The sequence below is a fragment of the Calidris pugnax genome, unplaced genomic scaffold, assembly GCF_001431845.1.
Source record: "Calidris pugnax isolate Ruff unplaced genomic scaffold, ASM143184v1 scaffold36, whole genome shotgun sequence".
NCBI lineage: Eukaryota > Metazoa > Chordata > Aves > Charadriiformes > Scolopacidae > Calidris > Calidris pugnax.
In genome coordinates this window covers 3,950,111-3,975,103 of record NW_015090825.1, presented here as the reverse complement: position 1 = coordinate 3,975,103, position 24,993 = coordinate 3,950,111, and the positions used below count along the sequence as shown (strand labels likewise).

The 24,993-nt window shown below is 38.0% G+C and overlaps 1 protein-coding gene across 1 annotated transcript in view; it reads right to left on the bottom strand.

Annotated features, from left to right (window-relative positions):
* The window catches only part of SCUBE1 (signal peptide, CUB domain, EGF-like 1), a 266,905-nt gene that overhangs the window by 109,881 nt on the left and 132,031 nt on the right, over positions 1–24,993 (bottom strand). Inside the window, exon 7 of the mRNA XM_014940071.1 lies at positions 1,021–1,146. Within this exon, the coding sequence (XP_014795557.1) occupies positions 1,021–1,146 (126 nt within the window). The remainder of the gene's footprint in view (positions 1–1,020; positions 1,147–24,993) is intronic.

Here is a 24,993-nt window from a genome sequence, read left to right as displayed (position 1 = left end):
CATTGAGAATGAAAATTACCATAAAGGAAATTTTTGCCTGTGCTTTTGCCTTTGGCCCTGTGTAGCCTCCTTATACTGAGGAGCAATCAGGCTGCACAATATCCGGTGGTATTTCTTGATGATATTCAAAGGTGACTCTGTGCTTGGAAGCTAATATCATCTAAACATATTTATACAGTGGAGATCTCAGGAAGAAAAAAAGTTGAAGCAGAAGAAAGGCTATCCCAAAAATACTGGCCCTATGACTAGCACAAAACATGTTACATGTTATTTTATGACGCTTCCTTTATTTTGTCTCTCACAAAGCTACCAAGTAGGAAAGGAAGCTACTGGATTCGGATTTAACACTCACTGAAGCCATGAGAAAGATTCCCATGCGATTCGGAAGCTTTCAGATGATGGTGCTGAGCTACACGGGGTCAATTATTTTAACCTGTACAGAATAATCTCCAATTTGTGGGCTAATGAATAACTGTATCTTTTGCATCCCAGCTTTGAGAATACATCACTCCGAGTTTTTCTTTGAAGAACAGTATATATCATACAGGTGTATGTTTTCCAAGAAATAAAAAGAAGACTGTGTACAGTGGAAACAGGACTACAGTAAACATTTCTATCCTTTAAAAAAGAGGTATTAACACTCTTAATTTGGTAGCTCTAGTGGGTTTATAATTAAATCTACTAGTAGATTTACCAATGCATGTACCATCGTGGACCTTCAAAATATTGCAAGTCAGAATCCTCTATGCTTTTCCTTTACAAGGAAAGCCTGGGTTAAATTGCACTCATAGTGAAGTAGAAAAGTTGTTTCCATTTTGCTAACAGAATCACTGCCAACATTCTGTTATTCAATCCCTATTATCCATCCTCAAGTACACCTCCTACAGCAAAAAAGGCATTACTAAAATTACAAATCACCTTTGGCCAACACAAAGTTGACTTATTGGCTTCTGGAAAACAACAACAATGAAGAAAATAAGACATTTGGGGGCATTTGAAATTTAATCTTCAACTACCTACATTTGCAGTCCTTCTGGTTTTTGGCAAGCTCAAAGCCAGGCCTACATTCACAGGCAACCCCACCTTTGGGCGTCTCCCGGCAGATGTGTGCACACCCATGATCTTTGTTCATACAGTTCATACCCTCTGTAAAAAAAAGAAAGAAAAATGGAAAATATTAGTACTGAAAGAAAAACTGCAAAATAATTATACGCATCCAGTCCTCCCATAATTTTAATTGTAATTTTTATTTTGCATGTGGGCTGTGTTCCCCAGGGCAAAAGAACGCAGCTAAAAAGAGGTATACAATCAACAAAACAGTATAATAAAGGACAAATCTCCTCTGGGGTAAATGTAACAGGTACTACTGTGGAATATAGGATGTCTCTAATGCATGTAGAAACTCAGGACTTGTGATTTCCCTCTTTCATATCCATATCCTAATCTTTCATGAAAATATAATGGATTTAAAGGATACTCCAGGAAGTTGTCTATCTCACCGGTGATTATCAGGGTTGAATAACTGAGATTGCTGTTACTTTTACCTCATATAAATTTAATGGTTGTTACTGTCTGGTGCATTTTCATTTGCCTGTTAATGTGCTTTATATTTTCTAACACACAAAATCTACCAAAGAACACATCTGAGCATTTTTGCTTGGATCTATTTCTTCAATATTTGTTATACATCTCAGTTATCTGTGTCACCCGCTGTAAACGCAGCCCATCACCAACAAACCTACTACCACTTTTCTCTTTGAGTATATTTAACAAAACATACCAGCTGTTCAACAAACGTCCAAGTGCCACGGGTGGATTCCTGTTAATGTTTATGCCAAGGAGCAGTATCAACCAGCTTTCTCTTAATCATCACAGAGCCAGTTTTAGCTTTCTAAACCATGTAAGTGATTTAGATACTGAATGCGCCTTATGCTCTTGGAGGCTTTCATTACCGTGTTCATTCAAACCCCACATATTCACAGAAATCTTGAACTCAGTCCTTATGGGTCAGCATCTAGCATTCCTCCTGTGAAGGAAGGCTAGCAACATTTGCATTACAAAGCCTTCCCAGACTTCCCCTTGGATATCTGACCTGGAAAGGAGAGACAAATTCTCTCAAGAGTACACTGACAGAGAATTCACAGCGTAACTCAGCTCACTACCACGAAAAAAGCGTGTGTTCCCCAAAGCTCTGGTACATGCAGCATCAGTGTGGACTCAGCAGCTCATCTGCCCCTTTTTAACACGGCTACTGCCACCTATTCTAGGCTACTTTCTGGGAACAATTCTGGTGTAAAATCTCCAACTCAAACCTACTGTAGCAATGTACTGTAAATAAATGATTTTTCAGGGCTCTTGCAAAGTTTTTGCTTCCAAAGGTGAAAGGGATCCCTGCCCTCCCTTTTAATTCTTACAGAAACTACAGGAATGTAGCTGCCACCTCAGGCACCTACACACGCTGCCTTTCAAATACTGCAAACCAAGTGTCAAGGCTTTATGATGAATTTGAGCAAAAGTTTCTCTGCACACAAAAGAGTTTTTAATTGAACACAAATTAGCGTATAAGATGGCTACTAAGAAACTTTGTGTACAAAATTCTGAGTCAGTCAGAGATTCCCTCAGGTCGACTGAAGCCACCAGCTTCTGAAGTTATTTGCACTGCTTGGCTTTCCCTCAGGAAGGTTTGTATTAGCAGAGCAATGAAAAACACACATCACCAGTCTGAGTGGGCATTTTTGTTCATCTCTCCTACAAAAAATATCAGGATTTTAAATCTTACCACCTAGAAAACCAACATTATAGACAACAGATATATTTCTTTTAAATTCCCCTCTGTGTTAGCCTTGATGAATCTAAAAACTTGCCAAATCACACAAAAAAATATTCTCTGTAAATTTCAGCCTGGGTAACAGATGCTACTGGAAGATATAACACATACTATGCCCTACCATACCATCCTATACATTGAAGTAAGGTATGAATGTTTTGTTTGGCTGAATAGACATAAGAAACCTGGGAACGACCTTATTGAAGGTTTTGAGGCATTTTATAATCTCTTTCTCTCCACTTCTCCCAACAAAGGATTTCAGACACAATGTGTTTGACAAACTGCATTCCTGCGCACTACGCTATGTTCAGAAAAGGATCTGGGAAAGATAACACATGCCTGATTGAGTCACACGGCTGAGGCAATGAGAAGAGAGGAATTAGATAGATGAAAGAAGATATTTAATGGCCCAGAAGAGTAATGAAGCAAGTGATTTTCAGTGTTTACTTACAGATACTGAATATCTGCCATTGTTAAAATCACTTGGGAAGACAGAAATTGTGCACTGCTAAAAATATCAGGAGAAACTGAAGATCAGAATTATTACACTTTGAAACAAAAGTGAAAAACAAAGCATAATTTTATGCCGGTATTTGCATGTAAGACCACAATATTTCAGTTACTGTTTAATCATTTCAGTTATTGTGTTCATCAGATAGTAGGAGCTGTAGAAAAAGTATTTCAGTTCCGTGTTTAGCTGGAGAAGATCCCCACATAAACCCCCTAATTCTGAAAACCATTATTTCAGAAAAGTTAAGGTATTTTGGTGAAATGAGAGGCCATTATTTTTCACTCAAGAGCAGAAACTCATGCACATTAAAATTTTTCATTTATATTTTAGTATTTTTCAAAATCTTTAAGACTTAAATTACGAAAAAAAAAAGTAAATAAAATGCCAGTAAATAAATACTTTGGCTTGTTTAAAAATATAATCTAAACCAAATTTGTGTTAATTTGCAAACAGTTTTAATCACTCCAAATTTTATTTATTCAGCAAATGCAGTATTTGGCCACGTCTTCTGTATCAGTCAACATACACAAATGATTTAGGAATCATTTTTGATACACAAGATTTACTTTTTTTGCAAGCTCACTCTTCAGACAACACTGAACCTTTTATGATATAGCATATAAATCACACTAAAATATATAAAAAATATGCTTCCTAATACTACTTTAGTTGCTAAACAAATTCATACGATTTCGAGAGAAAAATACTCCTGAAATGACTTTATTTAGTATTCTCTTTACCAGGATGTGGTTCAAACTCTAAAACAAACTAGAAATACATAAAACATATATTTTCTTATACTGGAACTGGATGGAGCACACTGCTGGTAGCAAAATTACTGGTCTGCCAACTGCACCCCACTCACTCTGCTGTCATAGAAGTAGTCAAATGTCTGAGTTATCATCTCCCCTCACTATCACCTCCTGAGAAACAAAGTCTTGCCTTCTTTTAGTTAATGTTTAGCAGCCACCTAACGCGCTCATGCTTTTTACATAAGGAGCCAAGACTCTGAATAGCAGCATGGGAAAAATTCCCCTGGTGTGAAAGAGGGATGTTTCTCAGGCATCTCAGCGCCTGCCTTGGTGTTTAGCTTCCCTTGCCCCAGGACCAAGTGTGACCCAAAGGGGAGGTGGGCAGCGTGCTTCCAGACCCACTGGCACTGCCGTGTCTTGGTGGCCAGGAGGCTCCTCTCCCCAGAGATGGGCAGCGCACAGCTCCAGCAAAAATGCTGTGTTCTCTCTGGGGGTACCTAGCACAATCAAGGCCAAACAGCTTCATTTGTAGAAATGGGTGGAAAACTAGTAATTCAAGTAAAAAACACAATCATGGAAAAAGGGGGTGGGATTCTGCTGGTCATTTAAATATATCTGAATTTTTTCTCTTAATCACCGTAAGCTCCAACTGAGCAGAGGGGGCCCAGCAGCAAGAGGAATGCCCTGTACTTCACCTGTTGCTCCTCCCTAGAGCTGACCAATGTAATGCAGAACCAGGGAAGAGAGGGGAAACACCTATGGAATTATTCTAGGCCTTTTCCAAGATAGTACGTGCCCATAGCAGTTTCACATCAATATGTTGCATGGCCTGGGCAAAATATGAGACAATGGATCTTGCACCCGAGCCTTAAGCAGAAAGCATTTACAGAACTACATATTTTACTACACAGCCTTATGACCCCCCTTTCTCACATCGTGTGCACAACTGCATCATTCTGGGTTTGAACACCAGGAGTTGTTCCTAGCTGCTTCTCTTGGGGTTTTTGTTGCAGTGATCTGTGTGTCCCAGCTTCTAGAACTGATGTGACTATGGGTCAAGTGAAAAACCATAGCTCCCAAATCAATGGAGAGGCTAAATGTTGGTAAAAGAAGTCTGTACACCAGAAGACCCTTACTGTATCATCATGACACTAAAACATCCAACTTTGAAATGTTCTAGGTTTTTCATGTTAACTGTTAATAAAAGCAGCATCTTAATTACATATGCTGTTACTCAAGGTAGTATCTAAAGGCTAGCACAAAAATAGGTGCATGTTGTCTTTGGCAGTGCTGGCAGACACTAAAATAAACTTTTCAAACACAGACACACTCTCAGCAAATTCACCTTACAAAAGGACAATAAAACAGAATCCAATGGAAAGCACATTATAAACAGGAAGAGAAATGCCACTTAAGAAAGGAAAACACTAATCTAATTAAACTAAATCCTCTCTCAGCATTTTAGATATGACTTGAGAAACTCTCTCCTATTGCATTCCTGGATTTTTTTCTGACTTTCAGTTACAAAAGATTGTTCATGGGAGAGTGGCAGACATTGTTATATGACCCACAATTCACATTCATTTTTGTTGCTGGCCTAGGAGAGATTTGGGTGTGAGTCTACTACATTAATCCAGTCTGCCATCTAGTTATCACAAATCTCTTAATAGTGCTGTTCTGCAAAATGTTGAGTCTGATACAATGACCTCTCCATTGTATTATGCTCTAAAAATGTTTTCAGCTCAATGGCTCTGAAAGTGCTTAAATCAGGCCGACTGTGACAACTAATGTACTGATCAGCCTTTATTTTTCATTAACACTGCCTGTTCTCATCTTAATTAAGACTTCTAGCAATTATTTTACTCTGTGGTTCATCATACATGCTTACATTGTACTCTATGGTGTCATTATTTCACTTACTCTATATTTATGTTGCTGCTATTTTTATAACTTCCAAATAAACATGCTGATTCCAAACACAATCTGAAAAATACCACTTTAAATTGCACCAAAGACACAGCAATAACTTCTAGAATATTGTCAGAGCATATGTGGTTGAATGTGGCAAGAAAATACAAGAATTCTTGAACTTAACCAATATGTACACACTGACACACACAGTAGCGTGTGCATCATTTATACTCAGTCCTCAAAACTACACGATTGGATTCTCTTTTTTGTTGACAAGTTAATTTTAGCACTAGGTACACAGTGAAATCTCTTACCACAGTTGCACACTTATTTAATTAAAAAATTCAATTTTATAAAAAAATAATAAAAAAGTTGCCAAAATGATTTACGAAATTCATACATCACGCATAATTTGTATGATTCTGTTCTAGTAACTTCTAGAAGAGTTAAAAGACATTAAATATAAGTTATATGCAAGTCATTGAATTGCTGGCCTCTGATAAGCCACAGTGTTTAATAGTTTATGAACTGTTTTACACACTTTTTATGAACGTACCCTGTATGTAAAGTAAAGCATAATTCCTTATAACACAAAAAACCAAGCAATTTTTGTGATTAATTTCTCTCCATCAATCTCAGTTACAGTTAAAAATTACTTCTGTTTGGGTAGGGGATCCATGTGATGCTACAAACATCTACCAGTGGTATTCAGGACTTTCAGGACTTTTTTCTTTTAGACAGCTACTAATTTAAGGAATGATAGAGTTCAACTGTATCAGGATCAGTTGATACAGTTCAACTGTATCAGTATGTATTATATATCACAGCAAAATACCATACCACCAAATATATTGTAATTAGAATAACTATATAGTAAAAAGCAGAATGTAGCATGTAAAACTCTTTGGGTCACCTAATAGTCACTTATGATCATTCTCTCAATGCCTGGTGCTAGAAAGAGGGAGTATATCTTCGGCAGCAGAGAGAGGAAATAATACAAGAGAAAACAAGCATTCCTATTTTTTTCTTTACTAAACTAATAACATAGTGGGATATTTTTGTTTTGCATTGTTTATTTTCTTTTTAAAAATTCATGTGAGTGTCTACAGCGCTACAATAAAACACACTGGTCAATGACCAAGCAATATAGAAGACTGACAGTGACAACTCCTCCCCCAGGGTTTTTGTTTTACTGTTAGGAATAGAGGCCAAACAAAACACACCAAGTTTCTGATCGACACAGGAACATGATGTTAGTGAAAGTGCAAGATGGCTGTTTCAAGCCAAATGTTACATTATGTATGTAAATTTTGGTCATATAAATGCACTTGGATGGTTGACTATCCAAAAAAATCATGCTGTTAACTTTTAGGCTGGCTTGTGGAAAGCAGCTCCCCATCTCCATCTGCATGTCCCTACTTAGGTCTTCTAACTCCAGCATCTTGTGTGCTTTAGAAGAGTGATGAAAATTCAGCTAAACAACCCAATTACAGTCAACAAATACATATGGTCAGATCTTAGCTCCATTGTAGCTGAAGGATTGTCTTCCAACAGTCCAGATCTGACCTTCACCTTTATGCTGCACAGTTACGTCAGATCTTCTGGACACTTCTGATTCACTAATAAGGGCCTGATTCTGGGATGTGAAGAATGTCTGGGTGAGCTCACCTCAAAACAGAATATGTCCTCTCTGGATAAAAAAGATACAGCAAGATTTGCTTCTTTGGCAAGAAAATGGAAGACAAAACTAACTGATTGAGGCAGCTACCCTTCCTCAGCCCATCATATCATGGGTACGAAGCATCATAGACCACTGGAGCTAGGTGAGAAACCTTGCATTGAGTATACCGGAAATCTAATAATCTGTGTCATGGTCTAATGTTTTTTGTATTCTTCACTGAATGAACACAGACTTTCTTTCCATCTTTATTCCTGAAATAAGGTGTTTGGTTCTGCATAAAGCTTTAGGAAAATACAGTTGTTTCAGTGGCTACAACTCACCTCAACAGGGGTTGAAAAGAAAAGAAAACAAACAAAGCAGGCAAACCGACCCAAGGAAACGGAATTCTACACTATTAAGTAGGTTGGCTGGAGAAATCCTGGACATCGTTCAAGAAAACAGCTGCTGGTATATTACAAAATAAACAATTTCAAGTTTGTTTAGCAATCACATGTGTTTTCAGTTTGGATATAAAACGTGCATAGGGACAGCATCTTCAGCAGGCAGGCTTGCAGTCTGATCTCTGACAAGATGTTCCTGCTCTGAGCGGCAGCCAGAAAACCGCATGTGTCATCCAGCCCTGAAGGGGGGGTTTATCTTAAGATTCACAAATAGGCATGTGTCAGAAATATAACTTCATTCCGCCAGCAGTAAAAGCAAAGATTTGAAATTCTGCAAAGGTACTGTAATTTCAGAAAAGAGGATAGAAACATTAAGTGAATGACGGGAGTGAACAGACCAAGTTTAATTTAGCAGAAAAACTAGGCAGGAAGGGAAAGGAAATAGAATCAAAAATTTCCAGAAACCAACAGCAATACCTGTGGGACCAAGAAGAGAGAATAAGAATGACTGGCTGCAATCCAGCCCACGTTGGTTGTGACCAATTTGTGATCGTGTGATGGCTTTTTGGTGGATCACATGAAAGAAGTTTGGCAACCTCAGTCTATTTCTCACATTGCAGAGCTACCAATAGAAGCTGGTAAACCCCTTCTAATAGTCCCTGTGGGGAAACTGAGTATAGTTACCTTCTCACATATAGATATGGTTTATCTCAAAGAAAATTCTGCAAGATAGCCCAGGGAAAGTGTGTTGCTGCTGCTCCAGCAGAATCAAGGCTGTCAGTCCCTGCTAGTATTTACTTGGCACCTGATATTACCACTGATTTCACACAAAGGGAAATACATGGCAGGGGAAAAGAAAGATAAGGATAAGAAAGGAAAGCAAAACAAAACACAGCCAACACTACTGCAATCTGATTTTAATTTTGCTTCATCTTTAAATCGCAATTCCTTAAACAGTAAAGCAAAGCAAAAGAAAAGGTTGGTTTCAGGGAGTCACTGCCACACAAAGTCCCTTGGCAGATGGAGCTGACCCTGAGGGCAGACAAGGCCATGCAGGAAGCATTGCTGAGGAATGAGCTTTTCTGTTTGAGTCTTCGCTACTGCTGTCATAATTCTAATACACTAATAAACCTTGAGCTAATAAACCTTGAGTAGTTCTGATATCCTGGCCCCCCAAGAAGCGATGCTATAGCAGAGCCAGCAAATGAGCAGGCCGCTCAAACACCCTCAGATGGGTAGGAGTTCAATAACTATGAGGAAGTCCCAAGTTGTCTCAAAAATGAGAAAGTCCCAGGTTATTTTTTAAATACTAGGCCTTTGGGCCTCATAGCATACTAGAGATACGAAAGCCTGGCTCACTCTTTCCTAAAAGGTTCTCTCCAGGGATAAAAAGTACCTATAGGGTTCTTCACTGTGAGGGTAGTGGAGCACTGGAACAGGTTGCCCAGGAAGGTGGTTGAGGCCCCATCCCTGGAGATATTCAAGATGAGGCTCGATGAGGCCCTGGGCAACCTGGTGTAGTTGGGGGTGTCCCTGCTGACTGCGGGGAGGTTGGACTAGATGACCTTTGGAGGTCCCTTCCGGCCTGGGCAATTCTATGATTCTATGATTCTATTTATAATATGGGAAGACTGTAGGGCATTAGACTAGAGAATAGCAAGAAAATGATTTTTCCATCCCTAGTTACAGGAAAACTGAGTATTTAAACAAAATTTCTCCACCTCTACCAAGTGAAACTTTTCATAACGATGTTGCAAAGCTTTTAGTCCTCCAGTAAAAAACTATGATTCTATGAACTTAATGTCAGAAAGCAGATGCTTTCCACAAGTACAAATAAATCATTTTATTGAACTTACAGCTTTTCAGTAGTGTTTTGTGAGATGTTTTTGAATCAGGTCTAGCCAAAGTTTAAATCATTATAGTATTATTTGCATAAAGATAGGGCAAGAGATAGGATGAAAAAAAAAGAATCCTAAGATCGTGTATTTTTTTTCCTTCTGAAATCTGCACAGCTGATACGAGACAGCCTTGGTTTCCAGAAATAAATATTTTTAATAAAATATTTTTTAAAATAAATATTTCTAGGGCACTTTTTCAAACACATAGCATATATTCAAATAGAGAGAGTAACAATAGACATTTTAACAAACTTTGTTTTGCAGGAACTCCTTCACATCCCAAACTCTTCCCAGGGAAATTTCACAACTTCTTGCAACATCATATAATTAAACATAAAATGAGTATGTGCTTGATCAGTAGCTTTGAAGCAAGAGATATTTTGCAGGTTTACTTCCTGACTCTGTTATTTAAGAAAGCTGTGTAGTAAGTAAACCTCGCAAAGAAGCAGGATGAAACAGGTTCTTCATTTGGGTTCCTACTTAGCTTTAACTAAGACACTTCAGTCCCCACGGATCCAACCAATGATAAAGGGCCCTGAATGTGTGAGGGTTTAATTTCAAATTCCAAGTGGAAGAATGACCTCAGCAGTGCCTATTCTCCATTGGGAATATTCTCACAACCCAAATTCTTTTTCCAGGAAGCAATAGTCTCCCGTGGCCTCGACTTATAGCCACTATCTTTCTCAGGCATAATATACCCCAAATGAGACAACATTGTCTGAAGAATTCTGATACTAATTTTGATATTCTAGGAATACTACTTTATCATCATGAACACAACACGTAAAGATATTTCTAGATGTCGATGGCTAAAAAAAGCTTCATAGATGCAATAGATCTTTTTCTTATTTTCCTTTTTATATAAACAGAAAATACAGTCTGAAGAATTCTGATACTAATTTTGATATCTTTATCTTCATGATACTTTACTTTATCATCATGAACACAACACGTCAAGATATTTCTAGATGTCGATGGCTAGAAAAAGCTTCATAGATGCAATAGATCTTTTTCTTATTTTCTTTTTTATATAAACAGAAAATACATTGTAGGACTAATTAGCAAAAGGATACATTATGTCGATGGCTAGAAAAAGCTTCATAGATGCAATAGATCTTTTTCTTATTTTCTTTTTTATATAAACAGAAAATACATTGTAGGACTAATTAGCAAAAGGATACATGATATTATATTACATATAGCTGTATATATTATATACTATTATAGATATAGTATGGCTGTATATACCAAATTATATATATAATGAATATTTGTAATTGTATATAATGCCATAGCTACTAATGCATATATAACCTATTTAAACCCAAAAATATGTTGTGCAAGAAATGAAGACCATCCACTGCTCTTCAGGTAAATATGGAACACAGATCAAATTATTATTTTACATCAGGCCTGCCATTTTTGTAGGGCTAAACATGACCAAGATTCAAAGCTCATTCTGTTATTTTGTTCCTTACAAAATAAAACACTGACCATGATGTTAAGGAAGCCATAGACTTGCCCCTGTGCAGTAAGGACCATGTAGCACAAAGGCAGACATGTTTCTCGAAGATAAGAGACAAAGCAATATAGTTTCTAGCTTCTTGTTCAGTTTTTTTTTGGGTCGATCCAGCTCTAAAAAGCTGAATGTGAAGTAACACCCATATGTAGCTGTGTCCCCAGAGCTTCACATTTCCATCAACATTTTGTCAGTAGAAAACACCAATGGTCTAAGTTACCGTCCCACAACCAAACAGCTGCTTTCCGGTAGCTGTGGTGACTTTCAGAAAAAATATATACAACCTGGAACCAATATTTTAACAGTATTTTTCAAACCATTGAGTCAATCAGTTTCTCTCAAATGAGACTGTGGGTATAATTAAGTAATATGTTTGCACACAGCACAAGTTCTTTTTAGGTGCAAAGCTTTCTTGTGCTCAAACCTCAAGGTTTGTACAGCCCACTTTCATGCACCGCCGGTGTGCAAGAAACAGTTTGCCTCTTGGGGAAATCAAACTGGAAGGTGCACTCTAGGGTGCCAGAAACAGCACCACAGAGGGCAGAATGGATTTCAAACTTGTTCCAAATGTCAATACATTGCTTTCTTTTTTTTATAAAACCACATATACATTTCACTGATCGGTATCAGATATATAAAGTAATACAACTTAGAACTGCGGTGGAGTCAAGAAAGAATAAAATGATACTACAACTTAGAAAAGGCTATAGTTTCTAAAATGCTACTCTAGCAAGACTGTCAATACCTGAGGACAATGGAACACTGAATATGAAAGGCAAAATACTTGTTTGCAAACTGCCTGTGAATGGGCAATTCGATTTCCTATCAAAATGTTTTAAGATGTGTGTAGTGGCTGGGGTAAAAGCTAAGTTATCTGGAGTACTGTCATAACTAAATAACTACTTTAATAAGCTCAGAGTGTTTGGCTCCTTCATTCTCTTCTGTCTCTTGGTTGATTATTTAGTGGGTCTGGTGCTAGAGCTCATAAATTTCAAAATTCTTTCAAGGTTTTTTGTCTTTCTGATCAAAGAAATGTTTATGTATCCTTCCCATACTGTGTCTCTCTACACCACTGGCTTTTTCAAAGTGGTTTTTTTTTTAACACCATAATGTGATGTACACAGAGAGGTAAATGATGTCAGAATCCTTTCTGCCCCAAACCAGTCTGTAAATCTTCAGAAAAGCAAAGTTCATGGGTGCATTTAAAAGGGGCACAATCTGTTTGTGCTTAAAAGAAAGTCCCCCTTTTTTTGTGTGTGCAGAATAACAATGCCAGAATGTGTTATTCCAAAGAACTGTTGCCATGGTGATGCCATCAATAACATCATTTTCTGCATCCTTGTCCTTTAAACACATAAGGAACGCAACAAGCATTGGTAAATGTGAAAAAAGAACAATTACCTTTTCTCTCTCAACAGCAGAGGAAGCCTTTTTTTCACCTCATCAATAGAAAATTATGTAGAAAGGAATAATAAAGACTGTTACAAGAAGCACCAAGAAGCCTATTAGTGACAAAGGCTTTTTTTTTTTTTCTTTCCATGAATAATTACAGCTCTTCAAGAAGAAATCAGCCCAGGCTAAGGACCCTTCGCAAGCTTTAGATGGTAAAACAAACATTTGACTATACAAGGATTTCCCTTTCATGTACCTTTCCAAGGAAAAACAACTAAAATCCAGAGTGAAATGGGAGAGAGAAAACGCAAAGAAACATCTGCTGCAATTAAATTTAAAGAACCCTGCACATTCACCTAAAAGACTCGTATCAAAAGCAACTAGATTAGTGACAGAATCAATATAAATTGCAAGCCAGCAGGTTAAAGTTGTCTGTGGTGGGAAAGTTTGGCTCTTTAAGTAGTATAATAACAAGAAGCTATTCTGATTTTGTACGAATGGGGGAAAACAGGATTTCAACACTAGATGTGTTACAAAACACTTGTAAAACGCTGTTAAAGTTTAAAACCTCAAAGTAGAAAGCAAAACAGTAGACTCACTTACTACACAAAGTCTGTTCAAAAATAATGGAACCTTTACCAAAGCAAGATTTGACTGTGGGGACTTTTAAGAGTCATGTAATCTATAATCAGGAAGCCCTTCTGAAACATTACACTGTTGTCCTGACTCTGATGGGCAATGTGTAAATGGGAGCTCTGAATGTGCTGCTTAGTGTTTTCTACACAAAGTGAAGGTCAACCTGTTGTGCAATGGCTTGTTTATATCTTTTGGGCCTTTCCTCACATACCTTTACTAGGGTCAGAGGCTGAGGATGATAATGGGAAAATCTGCTTTCTTCTCTCTAGGTTATAAGAGGAATAGAAGTAAGAGAAAAGCATGGAGGAAAGGAAGAAAGGAGGGATAAATTTTAAACGTAGTTGAAGCATGCGAGCTGGAAATGAGAATAGGAGTTGGTAAGCTCAGACACATATGTCCTACAGAGTCAGGGCTGTTAGGGTTAATGATGGCAAAGATATTAGCAGAAAACTTTAAGCAGGTTAGAGCAGTAAAATGAACTTATTACGATGATGCAATTTCAAAGTCTTTAGACAAATGAGAATGGTCTACAAGTAAAAGATAACAGCTTAACCATACAGCTGCATTTACAATGGCAGGTCTGAGCTAGTTAGGAAAGGGAATTCAAGATGTTTGAATTCTTTTCCTAAACACATTATTGTCTTGCTTTGTCCTTTGATTTGTCACTGCTTCTGTCTCTCCATCTCTAAAGTGAGAGATAACATTTGCTCATTTTGGATAGCTTCTTCAACTCTCCACTTGTTACTGTGGGAATCCTAAAGGAATTGTGAGCCAGCAAAGATAACATATGGAGATGGCAGGAACCAATTCTTTTCCTTTCTGTCTCAGAGCCTCTGCAATGTTTCGAAGTACTTCACCATTCAGTTCTGGCTAAATGCTAACACTGACTGGGTTCTGTTTCATGGAAAAAAAGCTTCCACATTCTGTCTAGGTTTCAACACATTTAAGAATTGTTTAGAAAGCTCTGTTGAAAGGCTTTAATAGGGCAGCTAATGGGCTAACTCAGCTTATCTGAGGAGCTATTCACCAAATTCCCCAGAAAACAAAAATTAGTGAAATCTGTTTCTCGATATCCAAACATTACCCTTTATCTCTGAAGCTGAAGGAATAAAAGACAAATTCTTGGAAGGAAATGTTATGATTTCTTTCCCTTCTGGCTTGCCTGAGACTTGGAAAGAAAAAGTCTACTTTTGTAATTTCCTAGCTGGACTCAAGAGGCTGGAAGTGGGAACGGCAATTCCCACTTTACCTTGTAATTTCCTAGCTGGACTCAAGAGGCTGAAAGCTGAACGGCAATTCCCACTTTACTGGTCGCTCAGATCAACACTCCTGCATGGCTGTCAACAAAACAAACCAATGGTTTTGACGAATTGGTGAGAGTCTCTTGAACTCCTCCGAGATACTTTAAAGGCTATTGGAAGTTTATCTGCTTAATTTATGGAGTAAGTATTAAAAGTGTACATGTGTTTTGTTAAGCAACAGTTTCTTAATTCTGTTGGACTCTGTGACTGGAAGGACACTTAGAAATTTTGTTTATAGGTTACCTCAGAATGCATGCAATACATAAGGGTCACTTCAATGTGAATATATTCTTGCACAGATCTTTGAGTAAATCTTCCTTAATTTTTATTCTGAAGAGAGAAAAAAGTCTTCTGATATAAGACATTTTAAAAAGATATGCCGCTGCTTACAATATTATCCTCTTTCATCAGTAATTACAAAAAAAAGAAGAATTAAATTCCTTACAATAATCAGGCATCAGCTGAATAATTCTCTTTTTGTGTCCCCTGAATCCTCACATGGAATTTCCTCTGCTTGATCATGTAAAATCATACCACTTATCAATGAAAAAGGACAAGGAATGATGTAAAAATTTCAACTCCTCTTTGCTAACATATTTTGCATATTCATAATATATTCTTAAGACTAATAAATATATTCTTAATTCTAAATATAGACATACAAACATATTCTTAATACTAACAGTAATCCTCAAAAGAGATTGATCTTCCCATTTTAGGGATGGTTGCAGAATGGAAACCTGAAGACAAACGCAGAAGTGTGCTTTTGTGGCTCTTAAGAATTAATGAAACTTCCACTGTGGCAAAAGGCAGACTATCACAAAAAAGCAAACTACATCATGCCATATCCCAATTAAAACTTGTTTTCAAGGCCTCTGCAAGAACGCATTCACCTCTACATCACCACCATTTCTACTTGTATGAGTCCATTTCCCCGATGCTTAAGCCACAAAAGCAAGAGTGTTTTTAAAATGTTTTCAAAGATGGTACTGAAAAGCTTTAGTGACATATTTCTGGCCACAACCTGCACAAAAAAAAGCTAGAAAGTATGTTTTACAGCTGCTCTTTTATCACCACATAGGTAACAGGGTAGATTTTTTGTGACACATCTTTGTTAAGGAACTTGCCAGATTCTTGGCTGACAGAAAAATGAAAGCTGTGAGTGCGTGGGCATTGCTCAGATGGAGAAAGCAGACGAGAGATGGGTCCTGAGGAAGAGGCAAAATGAGGAGATGAAGGAGGCTAGACAGGAATGAAGGGTCACTCAGTCATTGCCACTGAGACAGACGATTTGAACAGAGACCCCTAGAGAATATGAGTATTAATGCTGGCACACAGCATATAAGCAATCAGGAGAGAAGGTCTTGGGTCACAGTCACATGCTGGAGGAGGAAAGGTAAGTCCCAGAAAGAGAAGGAAGGAAAAGCTGTTTTTGATGAAATCCTGGAAGTGATCTAGTGTGGATATGGAATAGAGAGGGCGGTGTGCCCAATAGACCGGTAAGTTAAATTCCTTGGACCTGCAATAACAAGGGAAAAAAAACCACCAAAACACGGAAAAGGTGGGATAATGGAGAAATGAATGAAAAGGATGCCAGATATATGGAGTCAATGAATACAGCCTTCAGGCTTACCAGAAGAAGGTGTGCCACTCAGTTTTATTCCGTGTTCCTCAATAACATTATATGACAATTGCTTGAATGCCACTGAAGTTATTGGCTTGAGAAAATGTATGGTTTCCAGCAGCTCTAATAGAGTTTGTGGGAAGGCTTGATTTCATCTACTACAATCTTTCTCACCACAGCTCTGTATAACCAGGCTGCTTGTGGGGTGACATCAGACCAAAGAAACATTATGAGCATTCCTCTCTGCCACTGGCATATGTACCATCATTATCAATATCCAGCAAAGCGTAACAGTGAGCTTAGCATTCTTGAGTGCTTATGAAGTTAAGTTCTTTGTGTGTTTAACAATATGTTTCTTATTTAAAAAAAAAAAAAAAAAAAGGGAAAAAATTTAATTTTTTTGTTGTTTTAAAAAATTTTTTTTTTTTAAAAAAAAAAAAAAAAAAAGGCAGCTATAATTACCTGGGTTATTACCATAATTTAGAATAATTTGTGGACCTGGAAAGTTGCCACAGCTTGTGGGTTCTATGCCATTCTAATAGATGTTGTATGTTGTTTTTGGGTATCACTGATGCACTTTTTTTTACAGTCATTGAAACAATAAAGGAGACAAAGAACATGCATTTAGGCCTGACTTCAAATTTAAAAATCTAGCTTAATGGTAGTCCACATCCTTAAAAATTACAGGGTATCATAATCTGAATTAAACCCAACGTGTGCACAACAAAGTCCAGCTACCTCACTTGGCCAGCCAAGGAAGAGAACATAATGCTGCTTTAGGATGTGTGTGTTTACCAGATCGGAAGTGCTACCCTCCCTTTTTTTGCAGAACTTGTTCTGCCAAAAGGAATGAAGATAGGCCAAGCAGTGGGTGCCAGAAAGCAAAACTGGTAAAGCACCCCCCAAGGACCTCAGGGACGCTAGGAAGCCTTTCTCTTTGCCCTATGCCTGCAATACTTCTGTGAAGCTGCTCTTATGACCTCATCTTCCCAACTCAGGTACACAAGTTTATAGATCTGGAACATCTGCTAACTAGGATTTGTACTACCCCAGTCTAATAACTGTGAGCTTCCCTGCACTAGGAAGCCATTTTACATTATTTATAACATTGCTGCTTCACGCTGATGCCACTGAGTTTCCATCTTCAACTTCATGGCGTGAGCAAAAGGACAGAGATTTTCCTTCCATCCATCTACTGTTGTGAAACCTTATTGGCAGCCACTCTACTTTCTTTCTCCATGATGGTAATTGCCAGATTTCATAAGTACTGAAAGGGTTGCTATGTCACTTCTGACCCTGACTCTTGTCTTCCAGGTCTTCTCTCTTGCATGCAAGTTTTATTAATGTCAACGGTTTAAGAAATAATAAGGACTCAGACTAATGTTAGGTAAAAAATATATAATCTTATAAATAAATAATACTTTGTAAGATGCTTTGCAATAAAATTTTTTTTCTAAGATGACTTTGGCACTTACAGTCCTACAAAATAGTGGTTTTTAATGAAACATTGAGTAATCAAAGATGGATAATTTAGAAGAGTCATTGCTCTCTACATGGAATTTATGATGTTGCAAGAGCTTTCAGATCCAAAAGCTATAGTACAAAGCAATAATCACTGGCAATCTTTATACTCAACACAGAACTACCATCTTTTTTCATTATTAAAGGAGTAGCTACGAAGGGGTCTCCATTTGAACACAAAAGAAAACTGTCATGGACTTGGTTGTACTAGGGGGTCCCAAGCTACTAAGGTCAGAACAAAAATCAAACTGATTGGAAAATTATTTTGTGGTCATTGATCACAAGCTATCCTAAAAGAAGTTCCTGTGCTTCCCAGGGAAGTGCCTGTTCTAAATGAAACTGTCTGTTTGAACAGAAAATTATACAGGTTCCTCCTTCTAAAACGATGCAAACTAAACACCCTGTCCACTTGCTAAATGTTTACTGCAGCTATTGCTTCCATGTGAATGATACAATGCATTAATTTATTGTCGCGCTGCATCAATCACCATTATTGCTGTCACTGAAAATTATGCAACAGGGATTGTGATAACCTGTCATGGCTGCCTTTGTGCAAATTGTGAAAGCTCATTTTTTAGTGATGACCTCTGCATAGGTACTTTTTTAAGAGAAAAAAAGTTGTGGGCAGATCTGTTACAAAAGGGAAGTATTATATTTAGTTTAATATTGACAACTTCTTTGGTTCTTTACAACAATAAGAATAACAACTTTTCAGAGTTTAAAACTGAAAAAGTTAGGTAATTTCTCACCCTCTCAGACAAGGTCAAAGGCCTCAAGCGCTAAACTTTGTTTTCTAGGAGTAAGGATAAATTAATGTGCATACCTATGCCACGCAGTGACATGAAGAATCAGTGTTATAGGAACAATGTCAAAGAGAAAACCCAAACCAGAAAACATACCTAATTTAGCCAGAGGTTTCTAGCATTATTAAGATTGCTTCTTGATAATTACGCCTGTTTTCAATATCTTTAAAAGTTTTCCAAAGATAATAAAGAATTTTGAAGAAAATTAAATAGCATTGTTCTCATAGCATTGTTGTCTTAGTAAGGCCAGTTAAATCAGCAATTTTAAATGCTACTTCTCAGAGCAAAAATACTGTTTCCCAGAAATCTCTAAACCATCTGCATCTTACATGAACAAACAATAAACCCACATTTGAGACTGCTTAGATTATAGTAGTAACTCGGAAGAAACTAAGGGATGTGAAAGTGGGAAGTCTGTATTTTTGCAATCCATCTCAAATACTTTCTGTCTGAAGTAGGAATCCAGTCTCTGTAATCTCCCTGCATGGTTAAGGGAGAGAAATCAACTGCCCTAGATATCAGAACCTCTCTTGAGAAAGACATTAAATGCACAGAGACAATGTGACTATCACTTGATTACCTCAACCTCTTAAAAAGTTTATTGCTGAACTACAACTTTTCCAACGTAACATCACGTGAATGCTTTACTCAAAGATGTTTAAATACGTTCACTATGGTGGATAACAGCCAGCTACCATGTCGTTTTGTCTCACACATAAAAACTGCTTCAGCATCACACACATCTTTGGTTCTGACTCCACAGACAGATGAGTGACAAAATTGAAACAGTATAGCCATTTTGGATAAAACAAAGCAAGACGGTTCTATCAGCTGTCCTGGGCGAGAATGAAGGCAGTCTGTCTCCTGGTTAGATTCATATGGTCTGTGGCAAAAAGTGCCAATGACCCAATCAACTCTTCACAGAATGGTTTTTGAATATTTAAAGGTCATCTAGTCCAGCCCCCTGCAATAAGAAGGGACATCTTCAGGTAGATCAGGTTGCTCAGAGCCCTGTCCAACCTGACCTTGAATGTTTCCAGGGATAGGGCATCTACCACCGCACTGGGAAGCCTGTTCCAGTGTTTCACCACACTCATCATAAAAAAAAATTTCCTTACATCTAGTCTGAATCTACCCTCTTCAGTTTAAAATCATTACCCCTTGTCCTATTGCTACAGGCCCTGCCCCCATCTTTCTTATAAACCCCCTTTAGAGTATTGGAAGGCTGCAACAAGGTGTCCATGGAGCCTTCTCTCCTCCAAGCAGAACAACCCCAACTCTCTCAGCCTTTCATCACAGGAGAGGTGCTCCAGCCCTCTGATCATTTTTGCAGCCCTCCTCTGGACCTGATCCAACAGGTCCATGCCTTTCTCCAGCCCTCTGATCATTTTTGCAGCCCTCTGGACCTGATCCAACAGGTCCATGCTTTCTAATACTGCAAACAGAAAACAAGACTCGGACATGATGAACAAACTGTGATAAAGTATTTCTGAACATACGTCTTATGACTAAGAGACTAGAAAAAGACCGCATGGGGATCTGTGTGCATGTGTCTGGCTAAGACAACAGTCTTAGCACATGACAGTCAGTGAAAACGTTGTTTTAAAGGAATGAAGTTTTTTTAAAAAATACTGTCCAGCATCTAGATTACTGTGTTCAATCCAGTTAAACTATGATATTCTTGTCCTGTGCAACGTATAACACTGAAGAAAGTTGTTTGTTCTGAGAAGGTCTGAAATGCAGTAAAGGGAACAAATATGTCAAGACTGATGAAAATGAAAAATTTCTAAGTGTAATATACTGGCACAGTGGATCAAAAAAGCTGATTAGCCAAACACTTAGCACCTAGAGCTACAAATTACAAAATACAGCAGGAAAGCTGACAAATCTATTTCACTCAGAAAGTGCAACAACTACATCTAGAGAATCTATCAATATTTCATCCCAAACTTTAAAGTACTTTCATTTTACTATTCTCTGCCTTCCCGCCACCGATATCGTTGGTGACCATTTATGCCATGGTTGTGTCTCACCTTTAAATGTTCACATCAGTCTATGCAAGTACCGAAAATTATAGGTATCAACTATCTCTTAAAGTTGTTGCCCTTCATTTTGGAGGTAGGTAGAACCTTTCTTCAGCTGTTAGCCACTGCACTTTATTACAACAAGTAGGCTCTCTTTTTGAGCTGCCATGTGCAAACTTAATAATGAAAGCTGGAAGAGTAGTACTGAGGGTGTCAAGTTTGCTGGCTCAACTGGCTCTGTTGCCCGTAGGGAATGAAGTGCAGAAGCGTATGATACCAGAGAAAACAAAGTGATTAAAACTACCTGCATGTTGAAGGAAGTGGAGGACAGGGAAGATGGATGGCATGGAAGGTTTTTGACCCTTCCCTCAAGACCCTCCTGTGTGAGAAGTGGGCCGAGCCCTTCCTTTGGGTAGCTGCAATAGGGATGCAATGGGAAACATGAGTTGAAAAGTCAACAAATAGAAGAATTCTGGGAGAAAAACCATGACAAAAACTAATGGTAAAACTTTACACTGAGAGAATGAGTAGAGAGTCCTGAAGTGTATTTGACCAATGTGGTAACTACACCAGCAAATACCATAGGTAAGGCTTCACAATAATTACATGTCCTTGCAGCTCAACTGATAATTACTCTCAATTGGATCCTTGAGTATTTACCATGTATCTGCTCTGTGGTTTTAGAAGATTTAGAAGTTATATAATTTGATGGTATTTTTCAGGGCTAAACCCTACTATTACATGGTGCGGTACTTACCACAAATCATCACCAGTATGGTCTACACAAATGTTGGTTCTGAGCAATAAAATTCCATATGTTTGGAGACCCGAGTTAGAATGCAAGATGCCCAATGCACGTCTGAATTTTTAAATAAATGTCCATGAATGATGCATTCCCTTTTTTTAGGAATGCTTTCACTGAATCTCACATGGATAATTTGCTGGCAAAAACATCTGCTGAAACAGCAAATTTTAAGCTGGAATTACACATTATTTATGAAAAGAAATATCTTGAGTTTATGTGAGTAAGCATTCACACCTCACCTCTGTTTTTCAGAAATGCATTTGCCCAACCATGAAAAAGTTATTTCTTGCATGCTCTGTGCTTTTAATCAGAAATCCTTTTAAATATGAAAAAAAAATGTGAACAGCTGCCATCAAAAAAAGCTGCAGATGAAGAAGCAGATTAAGTTGGTGCCTTCAAAGGCTGCTCTACCGGATTGAGTGCAGGAATGCAACTCAGGACGCCTGATCTTTTGCAAGGCCTGAAGGAAATTCACCTGAACTCCTGTGCCTCTGTTTCCCTCTTCAGTCCCTTCTGCCTATTTAGATGGAAAGATCTTTGCTCTAGATCTGTTCTTGCTCACTGTCTGAATGAACGGGTCTAGCAACACAGATCCTGGAACAGGGCCCACCACTGCTAGTCATCACGGCAATACAAATCACTAAGATACAACTTCTAACGGAGCGTGCGCACATGTGGACAGAAAAAACAGATTTAATCAGCCTATTGTTTATGAATGAAGGCTCTGAGCTGTAACTACTGGAGAGACTAAGCCTCTTTTTTTGTGCTACTGGAGCGCTTGAGGTCCGACAAAGTACTTCTGCTACTGATTGCTACTACAACCAAGATCAACTTCCTTTAAGTACCCACCATCTATAACTCGAGAAAGAATCCCTGCCAATGAGTCTAGAAAATATTATCAAAACCACCCATCTAACCTTTTTTTAAACTAATAACAGCATAATTTGGTTAAAAATATTATAAGTTTTTCTTCTAACTATTTCAAAATATCTGCCTGCCAGAAATGAAAAACAATTGTTTTCAGCAACAAAATTAAAGTGTAGAGAAAAAAGGCCATGGAAACAGTCCTACTTTGCATGCTTAACTTGAAATACTGGAATCTTACACAGTTATTCACAAAATGTTATTAAGCACAAATCATGCTATAATTTTGTAAGCAGCCAGTTCTAGATCTGAAAGTCCAATTGTTTTTTCTGCTAATTATTTGGTACAATTGCTAGGGATGCGAGACAAGCCCTTCCAAACTTTGGCCCATCCAAGCCCATGTGGATTTGCTTTCAGGACATGGCAGTGATTCTTTCCTGGAGATAGTATTTTGGAGCAAAAATGTTGTAAATCTGAAGGCTGTTTATTCTTTTTAAATGTGTCTAGTGTTCACCATCGACATCTCAGAGTCAGTCCAGTGAAGGCCTATGAATAAGATTAAGGGGTTGGAGCATTTGACATATGAGAAGAAGGTATGACAGCTGGGATCATTTAGCCTCAAGAACAGAAGGCTCAGGGGGATCTTATAAACCAATATAAACACTTGATGGGGGTAAGTAAATAAGACAGAGCCAGATTCTTCACAGTGGTGCCCAGTGACAAGAGAAGAGCAATGGGCACAAACTGAAATACAGGAAATTCCACTAAAACATAAGAAACACCACTTTTACTCGGGATGGTGGGGATGATGGAACACTAGTACAGGTTGCTCAGAGAGGATGTGGAGTCTTCATCATTGGAGGTACTCAGAACCTGACTGGACGCAGTCCTGAATAACCTACTCTAGCTCATCCTGAGCAAAGGGGTTGAACCAGATGATGACCCACCTGCCTTCCAACCTCAACTATTCTGTAATTCTGTGGAAATTAAGAGATTCTATTGCCATGCAGAACTCGTGGAACTTGTGCTATGCTTTACTGACATCTGCAAGTTTTACTGAAACAGATATTCAAGTAATAAAATGAGATGATTTTATTGTAGATCTAAAAAAATAAATTTCTGAAGGTGGACCTGAAATGAACATATTTAACATAATATTGATCAAGTGAAAAAACCACTGTGCATAAAGCTGTATTATAGACTGAATATATCTACATATCTCTATGCATTCTTTTGGAAGACGTACAACGTATTTTCTTCTTTCCAAATAAGCCCTTGTCACAGTATAATATGTTTGTAACATCCCTATCTTTCAGCTAAGACTGGAAAGGCTGGAAAAAGAGATAATAACTTCTTAGATAACCACTTTATCACCCTTTCCTCCCCTGGCCACTACAAGCAACATTTCCCTCAGTATATCTAGTCAAACATGCAACAATTGTGCTCAGTTCATATTTATTTTTGAACATTCCTGTTTCCATTCAAGACCTGAAGATTTTAGATGCTTAAAACTTGCCAGCTTTTTGATGTCTATCAAGAAAGTCTGAAAAAATACTGTCTCTTCTGACAATTCCTACCTTCTTTATGCCATTAGATGATCCCAGCTATGACTGATTCAGTGTTCTAACAAGACATATGCAACACACTGTGAAGTCCTCCATAGTTTGGGTAAATCCTCAGCTTTAGGAGAATGTCAAAATCTGTTGAAATTTCATTATAACTAAGTTTTCACTGTTGACGCTATTTTAAATCCTCCCTGTATTTTGCTTGGAAAAAGGATGGGGAGAGTTTTGACATCTGACTCCAGTCAGCTCCCGTTTCTGCAAGCCAGGGCATGGCCCTCAGATGCCTGGAAATCTGCCAAAGCAGCTGTCATCAGGAGAGAGCTCAAGTACCCCTTGCCTATGGTTAAGCTCTGCTTGTAGGGTGATGAAAGTCAGAGTTAGAAGAGATCTCCAGGTGTGAAAAGAAAAGATATTTGCAACTGATCATCCTAACTTAAGTATTAGATCCACACTTCCCTACCCCTGATGTTGCACTGGATTCACGACCGGGAAATATGAAGAGCTATTATCCAAAACTGAAATGTTGTTTTCGGGGAGAGGAGTTTTTTTTCTATGCCTTATCTGTTTTTGAGATATGAATTTCCAATTCTGTTCCAAATACTAGGTCAAATCTATATGCATTTGACAAGGAACTTCCAGCAAGTTAACATACCCTGTGGTAAGAGTTTTATCCAAAGTCATCTCTATTGTTTATGTGGTGGAAATATATAAAAAAAGACACTATTTCTCTGTGCATATGTGGCTAGGTATTTAGTCATGTACAGAACTGGTCACTAGGAAACTTTTCCTTTATGACCACATAAATCTTTTTCATTAAAATCAGAGTTATTTATTCCTAGGACTACCTGTGCTTGCACCAGACCTGGTGGGCTAGAAGAAAACCCTGCCAAGACCACAAACTAACCCAGCTCTCCAGGGATTACTAGTTTGCCATAAGGAGTGGCTTAAGAAAGCAGCTTTTTGAAGTCAGGTTATGAGT